Source organism: Sciurus vulgaris, assembly GCF_902686455.1.
Source record: "Sciurus vulgaris genome assembly, chromosome: 6".
Lineage (NCBI taxonomy): Eukaryota > Metazoa > Chordata > Mammalia > Rodentia > Sciuridae > Sciurus > Sciurus vulgaris.
The window spans coordinates 155,582,106-155,604,875 of NC_136466.1; the positions used below are offsets into that span (position 1 = coordinate 155,582,106).

At 34.8% G+C, this 22,770-nt stretch overlaps 1 protein-coding gene across 5 annotated transcripts in view; it reads left to right on the top strand.

Moving 5' to 3' along the window:
• The window catches only part of CDH18 (cadherin 18), a 952,430-nt gene that overhangs the window by 712,570 nt on the left and 217,090 nt on the right, over nucleotides 1–22,770 (top strand). For all 5 annotated transcript variants that reach the window (XM_079145368.1, XM_079145369.1, XM_079145367.1 and 2 more), the window contains one exon: nucleotides 20,316–20,435. In XM_079145368.1, coding sequence (XP_079001494.1) covers nucleotides 20,316–20,435 — 120 coding nt within the window. The remainder of the gene's footprint in view (nucleotides 1–20,315; nucleotides 20,436–22,770) is intronic.

Genomic DNA, 22,770 nt, shown 5'->3' on the forward strand with positions numbered 1-22,770 from the left:
TTCTGTAATATCGGGTACATTATCTTGCCAGAGTTGATGTTTGTCTCAGTCCATCTCTCTTGCTCCAACAAAATGCCCAAGACTGGGTAGCCTATCAGTAAAGGAGCTCACACATTTGGAGTGTGAAAGTCCAAGATCAGGTGCTCCATCTGTCTTGTTTCTGGTAAGAGCCTTTTGATGAATAGCATCACTGGAAGGAGAACATGAGCAGGGTATGGTGAGAAAGCAGGCCAGTGAGGTTCAGGAATCTGGCTCTTATTATAACAACCCACTATGGAGGGAATGAGCAAGGGTCCCATAAGACCCAGCTAAACTCCTTCTGGGTGTGGTTCCCCCAATAACCTAGTTATCTGTCACCTCTTGATATCATGGCATTTGAACGAACCTTCCGGGATATGAATATTGGGGGACACGTTCAAGCCACATCTAAGCTATAAAATGATATGGTGATCTTGACAGCTTTGAATTATTCTATGAACTACATCTGAAACTTCCTATAATGAAATGACCAAGGTTTGTATAATATCCAAGATATTTTCCATAATGTTATTAAATCTCAAGTTTTTCAGAATTGAGACTTGAATATAAGTTAAAATAATTTTTTATCATAGCAGAAAGGGAAAACCAACCATGAAATACAATTACACCTGATTTTTTGAGTCAGAAGTCAACGGAAAGTATGCCATTTTAGAAGTGAAGACAGGGCGAATAAAACTGTATTTGTAAATGGAATTAACATTTTCACGTGGAAAGGGCATCATGGGCAATTGAGATATCCAACAATATTGCCAAAACATATATTATTACCAGTAATAATATACACTCTACACTCTAATAAAGGTGTTCGCTTCACTTGTATGTGTCAATAAATCCTTTTTCTAGAAAACAACAGGAATCATTTTTTCTCTTATATTTTTTCTGGAAATATATGTCAATTCTCTGCAATATAGGATTGCTTTCACTGAAAATCAGGAGTTTTTAGTATGAACCGAAATTTGGTTGTATTGTATAAAATGTGCTTTATATCCAGATATTATTTCAAAGAAATTCACACTAGATCATACTACAATTCAACTAAAAGTAAACGTCACATGTTCCTTTTTCAAACTAACGTTTCTTAAGGTAAATATGTAAATCTCTACATCTTACGTACGTCAATAAGACATCTTTCCTTAATCATAATTTAAAATATTTGACAGATTATAACAGAAAGTAATGATTTTTAATTTAGGGCGAAGAGAATGAAATATTTTCTTTTTCGAGAAGTATGAGTATGTAACTTATAAACTTTAGGTTCAATAGAACTCTTAAATAGTTGAAGGTAAAGAAAGCATGGAGTTTGCTCTATGATCCCTGGAGATGCACTGGAACATCTGCAATGTTTTCTCATGTCCTCGTTTTTTCCCTGAGGTTTTTAAAGCCCCAGGCATGTTCCCCTTGCAGCTGGTTCTGTGTTGCAGGGCAACCAAGAGAGACTCCAGCTGCGCTGACTTCTTGCCCTGCTGTCGGGAAACTGATTTAGTTCTGCCCAAACACCTTGGGAGTTTCATACTGGACATGTGCCAGGATTTGGGTACCTATTTAAAAGTCATTGCTCTGAGAAAGCATCTTCAGAATGAGATCATTTCAGTAAAGTGAGGCTGGTACCACAGTTCTATATGGAACATTAGTGTGCACATAAGGAGGCACACTGCAGAATCAAAAACTAAGCAAAAAATTTCAAGTTTCAGAACTTTCTTCTCTTCCTTCCAAGAACTTTGTTCTTCAGTGTCAGTTAGCTTTTGTTTTGAAACAAACTGATCTGTGACTGGCTGGCCCCAAACAATACTCACTTTCTTTGTTTATGATTCTGTGGGATGAGCTGCTGTTCTGCTGGGTCACACATGATTGAGTTGTAATTATCTGGTGGCTCAAACAGATGCCTCCCTCACATGCAGTGCTGGGCGCAGGCAGCTGTTTCGTCTGCCGTCTCAGGTGAGGGCCTCCTGTGTCTGATCCTCACTCTCTCCATCTGTAGGAGGAGAGGCTGTGCCGCTTGCATGTTTAGGGCAGCACCTCAAGTCAGTGAGAGCAGAAGCTTCAAGAATTTTTGAGGACTCTCCAGAGCTCGGTTGCTTCCCTTTTGCTCTTTTATTATTGTAAACCCCTCAGTTGAAATAAGGCGTTTTGTAAATATGAAAGAAATCCATGGCCTCCCTCTCCACCTATAGTTAGTTAGATGTGGATAAATGATTTTCTAGAAATACAGTCCCTTAATTTTCACAAAGTCATTTTTCTGAGATAACAGTTAAAAGATTTCAAGTTTACTCCATTAGGAAGTTTTCTTCTTCTTATTTTTATTTTACTATATGTGATTAAATTCATTGTTGTAAATGTAGGGATCAAATCAACTAAGCCAGCTTTGGCTTTTCACTTTGGTTCAACGATGACATGATTCACTAGATTGATTTTATACTATGGTTGATTTCTTTTAGTTTTCCGTTTGTTTTTTATCCAAGTAATCCAGACATGGCATTCCCCAATAAAACTGACCAATTTATGATTAAAAAAATACTTGACTAAAACAGATAAATTCTCCTGTGTAAGTTGGATTTCATTCACACAAATGAAATCCATGATCATGGTTTTTAATAAACCAAAGAGTAAAAAACGAATTACATGTGTGTATCCTTCATGATGGGCAATGAAACACAAAGGCACATAACACATTTGCGCACACATAACATCATAAGAGAGTTTCTGCAGTTCTGGAGGAAAGTTTTGTGCAGGTAATTATAATAAATGTAATAAGTAAAATTTCTATAGTAGCCAGTGAAACATCTTGATTTATAATTTCACTTTGGAGCTTAACATTTCTCTTAATGGAAAGAAAACTTTTAAATAAGCATATCATACACTTCTTACTGAAAGTGATGCTTTTCTTATTGGCACATTATGATTATGTACAACAGTGAGATTCACTATGCCATATGCATACATCCACATCACATAAACTGCTCAGTGGGAAGGTACGAGGGAATCAAATGTACCCAATTATGCTACATCCATGCACAAATGCACCACAACGAATCCCACTGGTATAGAGAATGACAATGCAATGATTGGTAATAATAGCAGAAACGAGATCAGAAGTGCAGGCAAAGGAGTACCGGAGGGGAAGGGAAGGCTCCTAGGACAGATGTTGAGCAAGGGATGTGAGCACATCTGGGTCTCACTGTTTTAGCATTTCATGTTATTTTGAATTTTACTGATGTTATATCAGATTATAGGTCCCTTAAAATATGTTTTTACATGTCTGATGCACTTAATAAAGAAAATAGGCAGTATATGAACAAAATATCGATAGAAGACCACTATATATACCTTCTACAGAGACAAGAGGTATTACTCAATGTGATTTTATGTATAGCTTTATAATATAAATTTATAGACATATTAGTTTCCTCATTATTTTTTCACCATTCATCAAAACTTGGTGGTTCACATATAATTTCATCCTTGTGAATAACATTTTTGCTATCTATCCCTTGCTTTTATATTTTCCTCTTTCCTTCCCTCTGTAGATGTTCAGAGACGGGTTTGCTGAGGGAGAGGATGAACGATGCTACCTTACCTAGCCTTACCCAGGACACTTACCCAGGCATTGGAGATCGAGCTCTGAAGGCACAGATCTAATTTTATTTAGGGTTGCACAGGACATATATAGGCACATTATCCAATCAGGTTAACACGCTTGTTAAAGTATAACAGGGTCAGCCTATAGGTGAACTATACATCCAGGGTCCAGGTAGTGTAAACAAACCACGCATGCCTAAGCAATTCTTCCCAGCAACAGGTCTGAGACAAAGGACTGGGGGAATGGCAAGCTCCAGCACACAGCATGAGGCAAGGCAGTGTGGGGAGCTCACATCACAGCTTTATGGGATGCATTTCAGAACAAGGCCTCCCCTCAGCTCAAATCAGCCTCAACAACTACAAAGTCCTTCATTCCACGGCGAGTCTTTACCATTACCTCAGTTTCTCTGTCCAGACTGTTTGTCTTACTTAGACCATGGTGTCAGTGACTGCTGTGAGATAAGCTTGAGGAATGTTCCTACATTTCCCCCTTCTTTATTAATTGAAGCAAGTAGGATCTTGGCAAGCATTTGTTGTGATTTGGCACAGTAAGCGAGTCGCTCTGAAAGAAGATTGAAAATACAACGAAACCCACATATTCATAGGAGTACAACAAATATAAGTATGAGCGCAGTTACAAAAAGTTGCTTTAACCAAGACACGTCTGGTAACCAAGAAGTCAGCCAGTCTAGCAGGCCTATATTTCCAGGTTCTTGAAGAATGTTATCAACAATGTCTTTTAAATAACTTAGAACTTTGGAAATAGAATTACCATTATCAGTTAAGTTGAAACAACACATATTCCTAAGTTCCTTACAGCCCTTATGGTGTAACAGCAACAAATAATCAATGGCAGCTCTAGTGTCAAGAATAGCTTGACGATGCTGCCTTTGTTCTTCATTAAGCATTGCAACAGCCTGAGAGGTATAATTAACATTTTTTACCATGGCACAGGCTAACTTTATAACTCCTTTATATGCCCCTACAGACAAGTTTCAGAGGAATTAACAATTTCCACCAAACGAACCCAAATATTATAATGAATGCAATCGGTTAAAGTAGAAGACTATAGCACAGAGGCATGAGCATTGGAATTAGCAGTGATAATATCATACATTAATAGGAATAATGTCCCAGGCCCTGGATTGGCCTCCGGCAACATCTGCTCCACTTGATGCATCAGATTCTTCATATCTCCCCATGTTATGGCATGATGTCTTCTGGAGCGTGGGCGTCTTGTTCGTCATATTGGTCCTGGTGTGGATCGAGCATCTTCACCCTCAATCTTCAATTGTGCCATCTATCTTGTCGGCAGTGTCCTCTGCTTTTGTTGTTGTGGCTGGTCTGACATTTCTTGCCGGTACCCAGATGGACGATGCTTCCGATTCTGGAAAGACACAAGCAAAACCTCGACTTTGGGTTAGAAGAGGATGAGGACCATTCTATTCATTTGTCAAGGGATCTTTCCGTCTAACGACTGGTAATGGTGATGGAGATGATAGAAGTGATCCCCAGTGTTTGTAGGCAGGAGATATTCCATGCGAATCGAAAGTTAAAAAGTTTAAGGTAAATAGGGAAGATATTAATATTTCTCCAGGGGGGGATGAGTTCCCCCTTTCCTTTTGGATTTGAGCTTTTAAAGAACGATTTGCACATTCCATGACCCTCCCTCCCACAAAAACTAAACAAAGTTAAGCCCCTTAACTTTTTAATAGTAGACCTATTACCAAATTTTCACCAAAAATATTGATCAGCATTTGCTAGTGCCACTATAATTTAATCAAAGCATATACGTTGCAATCATTGTGAAATTTTTGAATTTATTAATCATTATAAAATTTATTTGAAAAAGATTATACAAAAAATTAAATCATTTATAAGGGTATATGTTTCTTAAATTTCATAATAAAATTCAGCTATTAAAGAAGCTCTAAGTTTACCTTTCAATAAGCTGATTTGTAATTGTTTTGAATTAATTAATTTCCTTATTAAGACACCGTTTTGGATGCTGCCCTCCTTTTTCCAGGCATCAGTGATCAGGTATGGAGAGAAAGCTCAGCCTCAGACACAGAGAGTGGGCCCAGAATTTAAGTGTGGAGTGAAGGCACAGAGATCATACATGGGGAGAGGTAATCATGTCCTCCAGGTGTAAAGCAGAGGGAGTCTCAGTAACCAGGTGTAGGGCAAGGCACCATGATCAGATGTAAAGTGGAAACCTTGCATTTAGATAGCTAGAGGATGTGGTGGTTAGAGAGACGCAAGGTAACCTGATCAGTGCAAAGAGAAGGTACAGCAAATGGGGATGGGATGAATGCATAGTGATCAGGAAGAGTGAGGATGTATAAAAGCGAGAAGACTCAGTGCAGGACCATCCAAAAGCCATCTCACATCCCACCACCCTCTTTTGGATGTCCTTCTACTCCCCTGTTTTCAATAGTGGACATTGGTGGTCTGTGCTGAATGATACCTGCCTTTATTGCAAGTGTTCTTGAGATCCATCAAGCTTCTCTCATTAAAATGTCATTCCACACTTTGGAATGTGAACACCATTTTCTTACTCCTATACATGAAAAGAAGAGAACTCTAAGTTCTATGCAGATCTTTTTTGATTGCATAACCTAAATGGATTCTTTAAAACTTGCACTGCTATGACACACTGTAGCACCATGGAATGTTATAGAAGTTGTGTTTCTTCAAAAAGGTGGCACTTAAAAGTTTATCATAGTATTGCATATAAATATCAAACACTCACACTATAAGTGCAAGGGCTGCTTTAGTGTGCAATGGTTTGTGGCAATTTGTAATGTAGCAACAGAAAACTAACACAACAAACTAGAAAAATCTAAATATGCATAAATAGGCAGTGTGGAATAGTCTATCTTTCTTATGTATTATACAAAGGTATATGTGTATATATACAGTTTGAAATATATATTGATCTGTGTTTGAAATTCAACAATTTTCTACAGTTATTCTCTGAAGTGGTCCTTCTGAATAATTTTTTCTCCCCATGGGCTATAGTACATGATTTTAATATTTGCATTCAAGTTTCCTTTATCACTCTATTTTTACTTCTTGTGTTTACCTCAAAATAATTTCAGATTTTTTTATTCAAGGACACTAATTATATGCATACTTAAGTTATTCACTTACTCTTCACAGTTATCATATATATTATATATATATATATATATATATAAAAATTCAAATCTTGAGTATTTCCTTCTTTGTTAAATTCTCTCAATACTATTCTTGGATGGAATTGCCTAAAATATAAAACTTATATTTGCATAGTTGTCATGGAAATATCCACAAAAAATTGTTAAATGGTTGAAAGATGCGTAGTGTTTTATTTATAGTCCATACATAATTACGTTATAGACCTTTGAGTGAACAGATAGAGGTTCTGGAAAAACACACAAAGAACTGTTGAGTTTAGTTTTCTGATGGGAAATAGAACTGGAATTATATTTATTTTCCTTACCAAGCACACATTTTATTTCTCTAATTTGAATTATCTAGTATGATCAATATAATTAACACAAGAACATTGACTAGGATTTTTCCCCTATTGTCCTTTTAGCAGGGAGATAGATGAGCCCTTGTCTTGGAACTGATTTATAACTAAATTTACACTCTGACTCTGCGTGATTAAAGCACCTACAGAGACTCCAATTAACAAGACAAGCAGAAGTTAGCGATTCCAACAACGTTTTATGAAATCTATTACATCAGGTTTAATTATCTGGCCATTGTCCAACTACATGTAGTTATATTGCCAATCCAGTGAACCGACAGGATTCTACTGTCTATAGTTTGATTTACTAAATTAGATGCTTTGCAAACACTCACCTGGATGTGCTGAACCAGAGTAGTATCTATGTGATATATTCAAGTTCACAGTATTTTAAAGGATCTAGATCATATGGTAAATAATTTGACCTCAGGTTGGAATTCGTTTTCATGCTTCTCAAGACAGTGAATGAGAAGAAACCATTGGGAGATAAAGCAGTGAACTAGAACCACAAACATAAAATGTTTTTATAAGTTTGTTGTAAAGGCCATCATTTCAAAACATTTCATAATATTCTCAATTCAAAAGAGTTTCTGACAATGAAGTACTAGAACAAAGTTGAGGATGTGTGGTCAGTGGCCGCTGAATAGCCCTTATCACTGAGGGAGAACAGCTGGTAGTAAACCAACCACACCAGACCAGCAGTGGAGTGCAGAGTGAGTTAAAAAAACAATTAATGTTAAAAGCCCCTGAAATTCAGGGATTGTTTGTCATTGCAACATAAAATACCCTTAGATCTATCTTTTTGATATAACACCCCTTGACATGTCAGAGAGGATATTCCAAAAATAAACCACAGATATTTCAAAAAGAAATGAGAATAATAACATGGGATATCAACAGGAGGCAAGAGATTCCAAAAATTCCCGGAGCACTGCAACAGTGACAGCGGGTGAAGGAAGGAAGGAGACAGTTGAGACCGACGGCCCTAAATATTAAAGGTGAACATTTCTCTGTCCAAAGCGAGCCCCTATAAATACAGAAACACAGAAAAGGACCGGGAAAAATCACCCGGGCAACTTACTAAATTAAAGGTTTCAAAACAATGTGGCGTATTTCCACCTTCTTTAGTGTAAACAAAGCAATTATTTTTATTCTACTATGAAGGCTTTGTCGACTTTTTTCCAGAATGGCTCACAATGGGAATACTGAGAAACAAAAATAAAGCAGAAACACATTTCAGTAATCCAACAAATATACATCAGAAAGTGAGAAAAAATAGAAAAAGCTGCTCTTACCAACAGGCAAATGCACTAACTCCCCTCTCCTGACGCAGTCCTTCCTCCCATTAGGGGTGCAAGAGTCCTCGACCTTCCTGGAAAGCACATCAACCCGTCCCAGCCACACTCACTGAGATGTAGCACCCTACTGAAATGGGAAACATAAACTGGACTTCTAAAACCATCTGCAATCTATCTCTCCATCAGCCGCTGTTGCCCTTCTGTCTTACCTCTGCTAGCTTGCTTGCTTGCTTGCTTTTTTCTTTCACTTTTGAGATCAAGTAACAACACAAAAGGCAGGACTGAACAGGAACAAATAGAATAATGAACACAGAGATTTTCATTGCTGAAAATCACAAAAGTCAGAGAAAATAGAATAATTTAAATTAAAAATGATTGTTTTGTTTACAAGGTGATGCTTTGATGTATTCATTAAATAAATATAGAATGAAATGGAAAAAAAATCATGGAATAAAAAGCATATTTTTTATATTTACCTTAAGGTGACAACCTAAAATTAGAACAATTAAGAATTGTTTGCCTGAATGAGGAACAAAGGCAATTAAGACTAAGTTGACTGTTTAACCAACTAAACCAAGGATATAGCATGCAGATATATCATATTCTGTAGAACAAAAAGAAAGAAAAGAAATATATATGATATATTAATATATGAGGATGCTCAATTAAATAACTAAAAAATGCACATGTGGAATTTTCTTGGATAGTAATAAACACCAAAACCAAAAGAATGGAGAACATGAATTTTAAAGTATGAATATTTTTCTATATTATATTTTTCTTGAGTAAATTGACATGAGAACACAATTACAAACTATTTACAAAACTAGATTGATTTCAACTGCAAAATGATCAAAAACGAGAAGAAATATGGGTTTTCAGATATAAAAGAACTTCGGAAAGTTTACAAAATTTCAGAAATAGAGTAAAAATTATACAAACATGTTCTAGATGTATTTCTTATGAACATCTGCAACATAATAATAATTATGATATGCCAAAGAAGAATAATGAGTAGAAAATATGGCTGGTATAATGAAGAATTTTGAAATGTCTTGCTTGTGGCAATTTGAACGTTCTCAGTCTGGCAGTAACTTTATCAGTTAGAAATACATGTAACAGCCAGGCATGGTGGCATAAATGTGTAAATCTCAGTGTCTTGGAAGGCTGAGGCAGGAGGAATATGAGTTTAAGGCCAGTCTCAACAACTCAGTGAGAACCTAAGCAATTTAGCAAGACCTTGTCTCAAAATAAAAGTAAGTAGAATGAATCAGACATGATTACCTCATATAAATAAATGATTACACAACAGGTATGATTCTACATCATATACATCCAGAAGAATGGGAAGTTATAATCCATTTATATACGATATGTCAAAATACATTCAACTCTCATTTATAACTAATTAGAACTTTTTTTGAAAAAAGAAGAGCTGAGGATGTGGCTAGTGGTTAAGTGCTCCTGGGTTCTAACACTGCCTACCTCCCCCCAAAAAATAATACATATTACAGGGTTTGGTGGCCCATCCCTGAAATCCCAGAGGTTCAGGAGCCTGAAGCTGGAGGATCTCAAGTTGGAGGCCAAACTCTGCAACTTAGTGAGAAACTGTTTCAAAAATATAAAGCAAAAGGACTGCTAATATAGTGTACCAGTGAAGTATCCTGGGTTCAATCCCCAGCAACAAAAACAACAACAACAAGTTTAGAAATACGGGCATTTAAAATTTGCATCTTATTATGTTTATCAATCCAATTGTTTTATCAGAGAATTAATCAACTTATACTTATTATTTCCTGATTTTATAAACCTTGGAAATAAAGACTAACTAGATGATAATAAGCAATGGCTACTTAGGTGCTTGCATTTTGTCCTACACAAAACCAGAGAGAAGGCTGGAAGAGTTTCACAATGAAAGCCAAGGCCTTCAGTTGTGGTCTGCTTAAAAGCTGTTGGCTTTGGGACACTACTGGTAGAAAAAACTAATAGTTGTGCAGCCTGTGAGACTGGTTAGGGATTCATTTTGGGCTTTTCTCTGATTGCTCCTAAATTGAAAACTGGAATGAAAATAAGAAAAACTTAGTTATTAATGAATTCCTGTCCATTTGTGGCTGGTTCTTACAGTGAGTACTGCTTGGTTTTCTTGAGTGTAGCTAATGATAATGAGCTGACTTTCTATAAGTCTGATTTAGAGATAACAGCCTGCCTCCTGGTCTGGTGGTCTGGTTGCTCTCCATAATGGCACATAATGGGTTAGTTTCCGGGCTGATTGCTGCAGATTATGATTCAGAGTTCTATTTTATGTATGATCAGGCCATTGCCCAGGTATACACCCTGTCTCTCAAATCAAACCGTAGGAGAAGCAGAGAAGTCATTGTTTTTCATCAAATGACACAACATGTATTACAAAGAACTAAAATGATTATACAACAAACAAACAGTAAGGCTGAAAAAAATGATGAATACTGATTAAAGTAAAACTATCAATTAAAGTTAATAATGGATTTAAAATTGCATATTGGACAGAGGTATTAATAACTAATTTAGATACACCCATTTCTCATGTTTTATTATGGTGTATCAATGTATTTTTTCCAGAGGTAATAAAATCAGATAATTTAAAATTATAATGAAAGAACAAGTTGTAAGACACAAAGGTGTGGCTTCACTGGAAGAGAGATCTAGTGGACTCTGACTGGTATGGGAACCCAGAAGCAAGGAGATTTAATTACATCTACATGGATTTTTCCTACTTTTAAAATTTATTTAAAATATTTAGATACTTCTATCATATTTTATAAATTAATTATTTTAATATGTTATTAATATAAAATAAACTGGACTTCTTCCTCCAAGATTAAATTGAGTTAATGAATGCTGATCATATGTGTGTCAATCTAAAAATACACAAAGACACATTTGTTATATATAGTACATAATTTATATTATATATTTATATTACAAAATATTATTGTACTATTATGAAATATTATTGGTAATTTTGTGAGCAACCAAGGACAAAATGTTTTTCTCTCTACTATTTCATTTTATCATTGCTTTCATTTGCTTGATTTTGGATTTTTGTTTTGTGTTGTTTTTATTGTTGCTATATATTGGAATGTAAATTCAGCTAATTGTCATTAAGAATAATGCTGAGTTTGGCAAAAATGTTTATTTTTTCAAATGGAATATTTTTAAAAGTAAAAATTTCAGCAGATTGTAAATATAAATTACTATTTAAAAAAAATCGATAAAAACATCAGGAGCTATGAAGTGGGTTTAATTACTAAAAATGCTAAACAAAAAAGGTTAATTTTTGTAATACATGTATGCAGTAAATTAATCAGTAAAAATGTGTTATTTTCAACAATAGGAACTGAGATGTTTACATTCCAATTTCATTAACATAAAAAATTCCCCAAAATCATTTCTAAGACATTTCATTCATAAGAATATTAATAACTAGAATACTTTGTGTTTAAATGTTTGAATGTCATGCGTACAAATATACATTTTCTCTACATTAAAAGATATTCTTCCCTAAACTCTAATCTTTCTAGTTCTTTTTTTTTTTTTTTTTTTTGGTACTGGGTATTAAACTCATTGAGTCACATCCCCAACCCTATTTTGTATTATTTTTAGAGACAGGGTCTCACTGAGTTGCTTAGTGCCTCACTTTTTTTGAGACTGGCTTTGAACTTGAGATCTTCCTGCCTCAGCCTCTGGAGACTCTGGGATTACAGGCATGCACCTGGGATTATAGGCATGCACCACCACATCCAGCCCTAAGGTCTAATCTTTTAAAAGTACATACAATGTACACGTCTCCAGATGACAGATCTGTCAAATCCAAATATGCTGAATAACTCAATTTGTTGAATGTAAAGAATACCCACATTCCCATTTAAAAATAGTAACTACACTAAAGTCAAGTATAGGATTTACTGCTTATGTTGCTAGAGTATATTCAGGACTCTTAATAAAGAGATGAGGAAATGTTGACATTTTCGGGAGAGATCTCTTAATACCTTCTTGTATCAGTTGCTGTTCGATCTGGAAAACCAAATCCTTGACCAATTTGATGAATAGGCTTACTGTGTGGACAAAAACGATAGCAGTGGCAGTGAAACTCAAAAGGACTGTGAGAAAACCAATTAAGGAGTTCTGATTCTCCCTAAAGCTGGATGGCATATGCAGTATCCCTGGACCCCAGGATCTGGATCATGTAGAATGGACCATGGTAAGAGGCAGCTGGAAGGGGCTGGAACCACTTAAGAACTGCCATCATTGTCACTCTTTCAAAGAAAAAGGAGAGTGGTCAGAAAAGAGGAAGGAAGCAGGGTGGCAGAGGAGAAACAGAGAGAGATTCGAGGAGAGAGGCGAGATGTTGGCTTTCCTGTGTCCAATTTTTCTGTCTTACTTACCATTTTCTAGTTGGTAGGAAAGACTAATAAACATCATTGACTGTAGTTACTTCTCTGCAAATGAAACAGAGTAGGCCAGGGAAAGAAATTAATCTGAGAGCAATATATAAAAGCATTTAATGTGATTTGTAAAACTGGTGGTCATCTGATGGGTTCACTTTCTATTGCCATCATTTACTCTGTAGAGACATCAAGAGAGTCATGAGTTTTTCTTGAGGCTGCTGGGGCACAACAATGTCAGTACGTGGAGGAGACTTCCTCTTAAGTTTTCTACCCACACTCTCATTTGCTAAGATGTGTTTACTGGCTTGTCCTTCATCTACAGAGGTGAAATGAAACCTGCCTCTCTCCAGGCAGATGTGTCTGAACTGTCGTTATGCACCTTCAAGGCACACACAGGAGAGAAGGGCAGAGGATATTATAACCATTAATCAAGAGTCTGCAAATTATGACTGAGTGGAGCCATAGGGTACAAGGAAAAAGCATCACATGGATGACTTCCAACATAGATAGAGCTGGGTTTGACTTCTATAACTCTTTGAATCTCAATGAGCCATATCTGTAAAATGGCATTAAATGTAATTTTGTCAGTAGATTGATCACATTATTAAATTAAAGGTTTTATTAGAGGAAAGTTTCCCAACTCAATATATATCATTTTCTTAATTACTTTCTTTTCCATTTTAGGAAGCAAACATAAAACTTACTTGGGTAATGTGAAATTTCACATTGAGTAGTTCAATAAAAAATGATCTAATTGAAATTACATAGAATAGTGGTTTTTGTTTTGGTACCTAGCCCAGATATTTCATAAGTGTTCTCACAGAAAGATTTATTTAATCCTATGACTATTGAGTGAATTTAAAGCTTCATCAAATCACACAATGACTAGAATCCAGTGTTATTGCTCTGTTGGTGAAATTACAGTTCTCCTGTGTAGAATGAAATTTAAGTTGCGTCTTGATGACTATTGCTTTTTCACAGTGCCTGGAAAAATCTTCTGAGAATTGAACCCTGAGAGAGTCCCTCAGAGAGGGACTCTCAGCCTTCATAAATCTTCAGCTTATTTTTACTGAAGGTTCTTGTTCAACATAGATTCTCTTGAGATTTAAACAGAGTTGTGAACCCTGACAAGCCATGCATAACAATTTGCAATCTCAGATAGTATTTGCTTGGTATTAAAATGCTTTATTAAATATTTCAAATTGGTCTTTAGAGATTTTCGAGCAAGTTCACTCTTTCTGCTTCTCATTGATATGCAACTTTACACAACCCGTGCTATTTATAAAGCCTTAGAATGAAAAGAAACCAAGTAAGAAGAATGGCGCAGGGCAATCCCCAAAGGAATTAAGACTTAAATTTTATTTTAGAAAAGATATGTGAAACCTTTGTTTTTTAATGTATTTGAATCTCTCAGATTTGTATAAAACATCAGCTGAGAGGCACTAATCCCTAGCATGGGAACAACTGTCTGTCATAGGAAATATTTAATATGAAAATATTGTACAGCAAATAGTTGCTGAAAAATTAAAATACACTATTCCTGTGGTAATATTTTTAATGGAAACTGTTGTAAAAACAAAGACAGCTTTATATACTTTCGAATGTTTTCTCTCATAGGAAGTCAGTTTTGTAGGGAAGGGACTATTTGTTTTATATCTGTTCATCAAATCCATATAATTCTCAGATAATGTTAAATTCCTATATTAATATTTTGGCGAAACAATGGAGTTTTAAACATCACTTTATATGTTTTCATTAGGTAATCTAGAAGAAAATAAATTTCCTATTATATTATGTGCACAAATTTGACATATAGCTTGAAGGAAATAATTGAGTGACCTAATAATGTGGGAGAAATTTCACTGACATAAATGAATGTTGATTTTTTTCATTTAAACTTTACATAAAAAACAAAACTCTCTATTAACATGGACAATCTAATTAGTTTTATTTTTAAAATGCTTATAGGTAGATCTAGTAGTAACTGATGTTTGAAAAACATAAAATAATAATTTCTTCTCTGATTTTTATCTTTCTCACTTATCTACCAACACTTTTCATCATTAGTAACTTTAAAGCCTTGTTACAGATTCAGTAAAAAAGCAACTGTAAATTATTTGGATAAAAGTGATTTTTTTTCCACTGAAACTATAACACAGTGTTTTCCTTTGCTGTTTGCCTTACTGTTGAACCACAGACCAGGTGACTTTAAAAAGAGAAAATTATTTTATCATAGACCCAGAAGCCAAAAGTCCAAAATCATGGCTCATGGTCCCTCTGAAAACACTAAGGGCATTCCAAGTATCTCTCAGTGTCCAGTGGCTCTCTAGCAGTCTCTGTGACAAGGACAAATCACACTCTCCCTTCATTTTTCACCCTCTGTGTGATGTCTGTCTGTCTTTCCCCAATTTGCCCATTTTTATAAGGATAAAACTCACATTACTTTATGAGTTTACACTAAATCAGTAGGGCCTCTTCTTAACTACTCACATGTTTAGTAATGCTGTTTATAAATATGTCCATAAGTTGAAGTATGGAGGTTAGGAATTCAAGACGTACATTTGGAAGGGAAACAATTCAAGCCATAACTCATTTATGTATTACACAAATGTCTCAGTCTGTTTTGGTTGCTATAACCCAGGGACTGGGTGGCTTAAACAGCAAGCATTTATTTCTTACAGTCGTGAGAAAATGGGAAGTTCAAGTTGAAGGTGCCAAGAAACTCACTGTCTGGTGAAGGCCAATGTCCTTGTTCACATATGGCCACGTCCTGGTGGTGTCCTCACAGAGCAAAAGAGGTGTGGGAGCTCTCTGTGGCCTCTTTACAAGGGCAGCAAGTCTACTCATGAGGGCCAGTCACCTTGCAGAGGTTCCACTTCCAAGTAGCATCACATTGGGGTTTGAATGTCAACATAAGAATCTGGGGGTGCTCACTTAGGCAGCACATATACTAAAATTGGAACAACACAGAGATTAGGATGGCCTCTGTGCAAGGGTGACACACAAATTCAAAAAGCGTTATTTTTACTAAAAAAGGAAAAGTATCTGGATGGCCGTAAGCATTCAATTCATAGCATTAGTGACTAAAAAGAGTCAGTTTTCACAATGTAAAATAATTTCTGAATCTTCCAATGTTTTTATAATTTTTCCATCTAGATATCAAATAAATAGGAAAGATTAGAATATATTTTCTTTTCAGCCTTAATCTCTCTTATCAATAATTCTGTTAGAAAGCCCTGCACAACTAGGCAAGGGAATGTATTTTCCTTCTCTGCTCTTATCTTTAACTCTGCTGCACGCTTTGAAAGTTTGATTTTTGTTGGGTTGTATTGTTCATATTCCTATTTTCCCACTAATGAGCGATCTGTGTGCTTGTGGTGGTACCCCAACCCCTTTAGACACCACCAGGGTACAGTGCAGGAGGTAATTTGCTACTGTCTGCTTCACACAAAACTAGACTTGTTAAATTCCTATGGAATTGAATATGGAGAGATGCGAGTGACTCCTAACATCCTTAGTTTCAGACCAGGAAGGGGGGTTACCATGCTTTCTTTATATCTGCTCTGCTCACTTCTTTCTGCTATTTTAAAAACCATCAGTCAGTACCACCATGTAACTTTTCCCTTATTTTTTTCTAATTTTCTTCCTATTCCTCATTTCACTTGTCATGGGCTTCACATATCTCAAGTTCCAAAAGTCCAAGGATGAATTTCAACCTTTAAAGAGATTGCTTTCTAATCAGAACAACAGTTTTGTTTTGCTTCATTTGTTTTCTGTCGTCATCTAGCCTTCTTGGCTTTTCCCTGGAATGTTTGCTGTTTTAGTCAGTTTTCTTTACTGTTGTGACATAAAGACCTGTCAAGAAGAATTACAGGAGCAAAAGTTTGTTTCTGGTTTCACAGTTTCAGAGGTCTCAGTCCACAGATGCTCAACTCTTTCCTCTTGGCCCTGAGGGAAGGCAGAGCATCATGGTGAAAGAGTGTGGTAGAGGAAAGTGACTCAGGACATGTCACCAGGAAGCACAGAGAGGGAGCGCTCACCAGGACAAAATATAAAACCCAAAGGCATAACTTCAATGACCACCTCCTCCAGTCACACCCTATCTGCCTATAGTTACCACCCAGATAATCCCTGCCAGGGGATTAATGTACTAATTAGTTTAAGGCTCTCATAATCCATCTCACCTCTGACCAGTCTTGCACTGTCTCACACCTGAGCTTTTGGGGGATACCTCGTATCTAAACCATAACATTTATCCAGAAACTACTTCTTACACATTAAAAACTATTTAGATTTAAGTCAGTGTTTCAGGGCCAGAATTACTTTAAAAACCTGAGGGTTTTACAATTCAATTTTTCCATATCTATTAATTCACAATTTGCTATAATTCTTTCTTTTTCCTGTGCTTTCATAACTCTTATACGTCTAGGAACATGAACGTTTATCCTATCAGATAAATTATTTGATTGATAGAATTTTATAATATCTTAACCATGTCATGAGCCTCTTACATATTTTGAGTCTGAGCTGAGTAAATAACCACAGCTTTTAATTTTTTTCTCTATAATATCAGTGAAAAATACCTCCTAATCCAACTCTTATTTATAAATGTCCACCTAATAGTATGCCCTGAACAAATTGGATGGAAAGACATTGAGTATGGATCAAGTGCTGTGCATCACAAAGTCCTTAATATGCTATAATTATAATAATTATACTTATTAGTGGAAGAGATAGGTCTATATGTGACCAGCTCTGTCAACTTTATGGAAGAAATTAACCAAGCCAGAAAGTTTAGTGCTATGCTTAGAAAACTCATTGTATACCCAAGGCTGAATAAAGCTCTTAATGAATGGACTAACCCTGAGGCAAGACAACCTCTTCCTTTTTTAATAACTTTAATTTTGATATCATTGTAGATTCATATGCAGTTAGGAGAAAAATCTTTTAAAAATTCTTTGTACCCATCACACACTTTCCCAAATGTTAACATCTTGGGGAAAAAATAAAACAATATAACCAGTTTGTTGAAATGATATGATCTGCCCACTTATTTAGACTTCCCTAATTTACTTGTGCAGACTTGTGTGTGTGCATGAATGTGCTTAGTTCTATGCAGTTCTGTACATGTGAGTATATACAAAATTGCAAACAATTTCAGAATCCCGAGGATTCCTCTTGTGGCTATTTACTTACCAAATATACTACCACATCCCCATTTCCAGACTTCTGTAAACTACAAATATGATATTCATTTTGTGGATTTTATCATTTCAGGAATTTTATATAAATGTAATTTTACCAAATATGACCTTATGATATTGACTTTACTCTTCCTAGTATGATAACCTGAAGATTCATCTAACTTGTTTCAAGTGTCAATAATCTGTTCATTTTCATTTTTGTTGTTAAGGACCATTCCATACTACGAATGCAGCATAGTTTGCTTTATGACTGAATCTGTTGAGCAGCATCAGAGTCATCATTAGTTTGGAATTATTGCAAACTATATTTCCATGTATAATTGTAAACAGGTTTTTATATGTATATAGTTTTAAGTCCTTTGATACAAATGTCCAAATATGTTTTCCTGAGTTGAAGTGTGAGTTAGCTTTATAAAAAACGTCAACGTCTCATATTTCCACCAGCATTGTATTTATTACCCATTTTTCAGCATTCTTGCCAGAATTAATGCCATGATTGTGTTTTGTTAGTTGAAAATTTGAGATCATTGCCAGGAATGGGGGCACAAACCTGTAATCCCAGCAGCTTAGGAAGCTAAGGCAGGAGGATCACTAGTCCACAGACAGCCTCAGCAACTCAAACCTATGCAACTCAGCAAGACCCCCTCTCTCAATAAAATAAAATTTAAAAAGAAGGTTTGGGAATGTGATTCAGTGGTTAAAAACCCCAGGTTCAAATCCCAGAACCAAATAATAATAATAATAAAATAGAAGTTGAGATGAGATAACACAATCTTCCCTTTTTGAATATGGATAATTACAAATGATACTTACTCATTGACTCTCATTGTAAAAATACTCATTGGTATACAAGCCAGAATCATAGTATGCTGTTAGACGTCTATATCCACATATGACCTGCCAATTATGACTGACAGGTTAACTTGACATACTGACTCCATTAAATTTTCTCTGATCTCTGAAAGACAAAGAACAAGCTTTCCTTAAAGTAGTTCTGAATTTCAATGTGGAAGTACAATTGTTGTGGCTGAACAGATACTGTATTTTAAATCACTGAAGTAATTATAAAATTCAAAACTGAATGTTTTCAATGCTTTCATAGTCAAGTACCAGAATGAATAAAAGAAAAAGTTTTATACACATGATTATAAACATATTTTCTTTGATACATAATTCAAATTAGTAGGTAAAATTTTTCAAGTTATACAGAATAAAATACTAAGCATTCATTATTAGATGATTCAACCAATGTATTTTATGGGGAAACAAGAGCTCTTACCAATTAATTCACCAGTGAAGTTGTATAGTGCTTAATAGGTAGTTGTCATTTTACACTTACATCAATTTTAATTTAGGAATAACTGAAATAGAATATAAATGTATTTTATTATGTAAATTGTGCCAGAAAACATAAGCACAATGCAGTCAGAATAGTAGAGCCATTTTAAGTATCTAAAATATGGTATTGTAAAATGTGTAAATTACTCCATATTTTTAATATTTTTAGATGTTGATAGACCTTATTTTTCTTATTTTATTTATATGCGGTGCTTAGAATTGAGCCCAGTGCCTCACACATGCTAGGCAATTGCTCTACCACTGAGTCACAAACCCAGTCCTTGTAAATTACTTTAAATTGCATTTTAATGCACAGTGTCACAGGCATATTATGATGTCTTTTATAGAGAGATAATTATGTCAGCATTATGTAGAATCCACTAAAGGAAAAAGATTTGAAACTAGGAGGCCACTTATGAGATGCATTCATGATCTAAGCAAGACTTATAAAGGGTGTGAATGATGGAAAATGACTTGAATGGCTGTTTGGAGTCTATTGATCATTTAATGCCAACTTACTCATCTTCCCACCTTAAATACAAACCATTCCATTTGCAGTTTTCTGAACAGTTCAGAGGCAAGCAATGTGTGCCTTAGGCATATCCTTCTTTAAACCCACAATTAATACCCATGTGATTTATGAGCATCAGGACATACTGATCAAACAAATTCCTTCACAATAAAGGGCCATATAAAAATATCTGAGACCCAAATGTTCTATTTTGGACATTTTTAGAACATTTTATAGCAGAGAAAGAAAGCAAAGAATATATTTGATACACAGATTTAAGAATTAAATTTAGTATGACATTCATTCAAGCTTCCCATAGATAATTAAGATATCCATAATCTGTATTCAAATTAATCATGTGCTAAATACCATCGCACACTAAAATTTGTTTTCCTGAATGCACAGGTACCTCTGTTCTACAGGTGACAGCTACGGATGCAGATGACCCTACCTATGGAAACAGTGCTCGAGTGGTTTACAGTATTCTGCAGGGACAACCCTATTTCTCCGTAGATCCAAAAACAGGTCAGTGTATTTACAAATAATTTTTGGTTTACTTGGTATAATAAAATAAATCAATGTTTTTTTTTAAAATGTTTAATTTCTCTTCTTCATCAGATGTTGCATTTTAACACATTTGAAATACATTCAATTTTCTAAAACAATGTAATTGAGTGAAGATTTATTTATCCTTTATCCTTTTGGTAATCCATACACATACCATTAAAAAACCACTTATGTTTTAATATTTCTATCACATAAGTAAATATGATTTAAAATAAATATGGAATATCATATATATAGTGAATGAGATCTTCAAGTTATTTTTTAATTATTGGTTTAAATTCTTGGACAAAGGGAATAAATGATTAAGATTTTGCTTAATTTATGTGAATTTATTTGTTACATAAATTACCAGATATACAAAATATATATTGACATGTATATGCACACATGCATACACATACACACACACACACACACACACACACACACATATGTATAATTATACTTAGGTAACTGGTATGTCTTGAACTGATATTCTTCATAATAAGCAAATTCTTCATTCCTCAGATATTATATCATCTAAAAGAAATTAATTGAGAATTACTCCAAAGAACTATATATATATATTTTTTTTTTTTCAGGTAAAAATATATTTCTTTCTTCCATGTACTCATGGCAAAACAATCATTCATACCTTATCATTTAAAACTGGAAATAAAGAGTACTCAAAGATGCATTACAGATTTGTTGTGTCAGCATAATCCAAAACCAGTTTAAAAAGAGTGTGTCCTTTGTTGGATGGTGGCACACACCTGTAATCTGAGCTTCACTGGAGACTGAGACCAGAGGTCCCATGTTTGAGGTCGGCCTGGGCAAATTAGTGAGAACTGGTCTCAATATAAAATTAAAAAAAAAAAAGAAGGACTGGGAATGTAGCACAGTGTAGCACTCCTTTGGGTTCAATCCCCCAAATAAATAAATATAAAACACTAGTCTTCATTGGCAGTCATATTATCCCTAGAATCTTGGGGGTATATATGTGTGTGTGTATGTATATATATATATATATATATATTTCTTATATATATACATATGTCCTATATATATAATATATTTATGTCATATATATATGTGTATATGTCATTTTTGGCCATAAAAACTCTTTACATTCACATAATAACATGGCATCCAGCGCACTTTTTATGGAATGCTTCTCCACGAGCCAACAGATTGCAGCTGTGTTTACCAATTGTGTGAGACAATGAGGTACATTCAACTAAAAAGATTCAATTCCTAAGCACACTTCAAAGCTTGATGCCACTGGGTTGTTTGCCAGGAGTTTTGTCATTATCATGTTTACAAGAGGATTTGACTTCACTTGCCTTTTTCCTTCCCTGAGGTGCTGAAACAGGCAAGCTCCCTGCCAAGAATAGACCACAGACATACTGCTCCACTCTTTCCTTCCCAAAGCAAACAATGAAGATCCATACAGCTGTAAGTGTAGGAGTGAAAGGCACACACACAATGTATGTGACCACGTGACTTGCATATTAATTATGAGATAGATTGTAATAGGTCATTAAATGAACTAAAATGGAAATTTGAAATATTACAAATAAGTAACATAGTGTATTCTAAACTAAGTATGTGACATGCAAGTTACTTTAGTTCCAAGTTATTACTACATAATTAGAAAAATTGTTTATTAACATAGTAACCAAATTGATAACACACAATTTTCAATTATGTGTGTCCATGTTGTTAATCAGGTTGAAGAACTTAGAATGAGTTAAAAAGCTCAAATCAACTAATAAGTTACTATTGATATTCATAATTTTGTTCTATTTTTGAAATCATAATGTTTCTATACATATCCCTTTATACAAAGTTTTAATTATAGAAAAATATTGTGTTTATTTAATAGTTCATTGCTAAAACATAGACATTCAGTATGGAATGCATTTTAACTGTACTCACATATGATTGGTTAACAAATATCAGTTCAGTGTGTGTATGTGTGTATGAGTATGTAAAAGTTTGCATATGCTTTTGTGAGCACATGAGTGTGTGTGCATGTGTTGCCTTGTAAGGACAAAGTAGGCCTCTGAGGGTAAGTTTTGACTAGTGTTGGACTCTGATATAGTCTGCTTTTATTGAAAATAAATATTTTAATAATATACTATTTCAATAAAGTTGTTATTTGGTTATGTTTATTTAGAATAGATTAAGTAATTACTTCATTAATCACCAAAAATGTTTCTCTCAGAAATAAGTGGCCATTACTTACTTTCTGTTGCATGAAATTTTATTTGTTCTTGCACTTCTTGGCTCCTTTCTTTAAGGGATATGATGT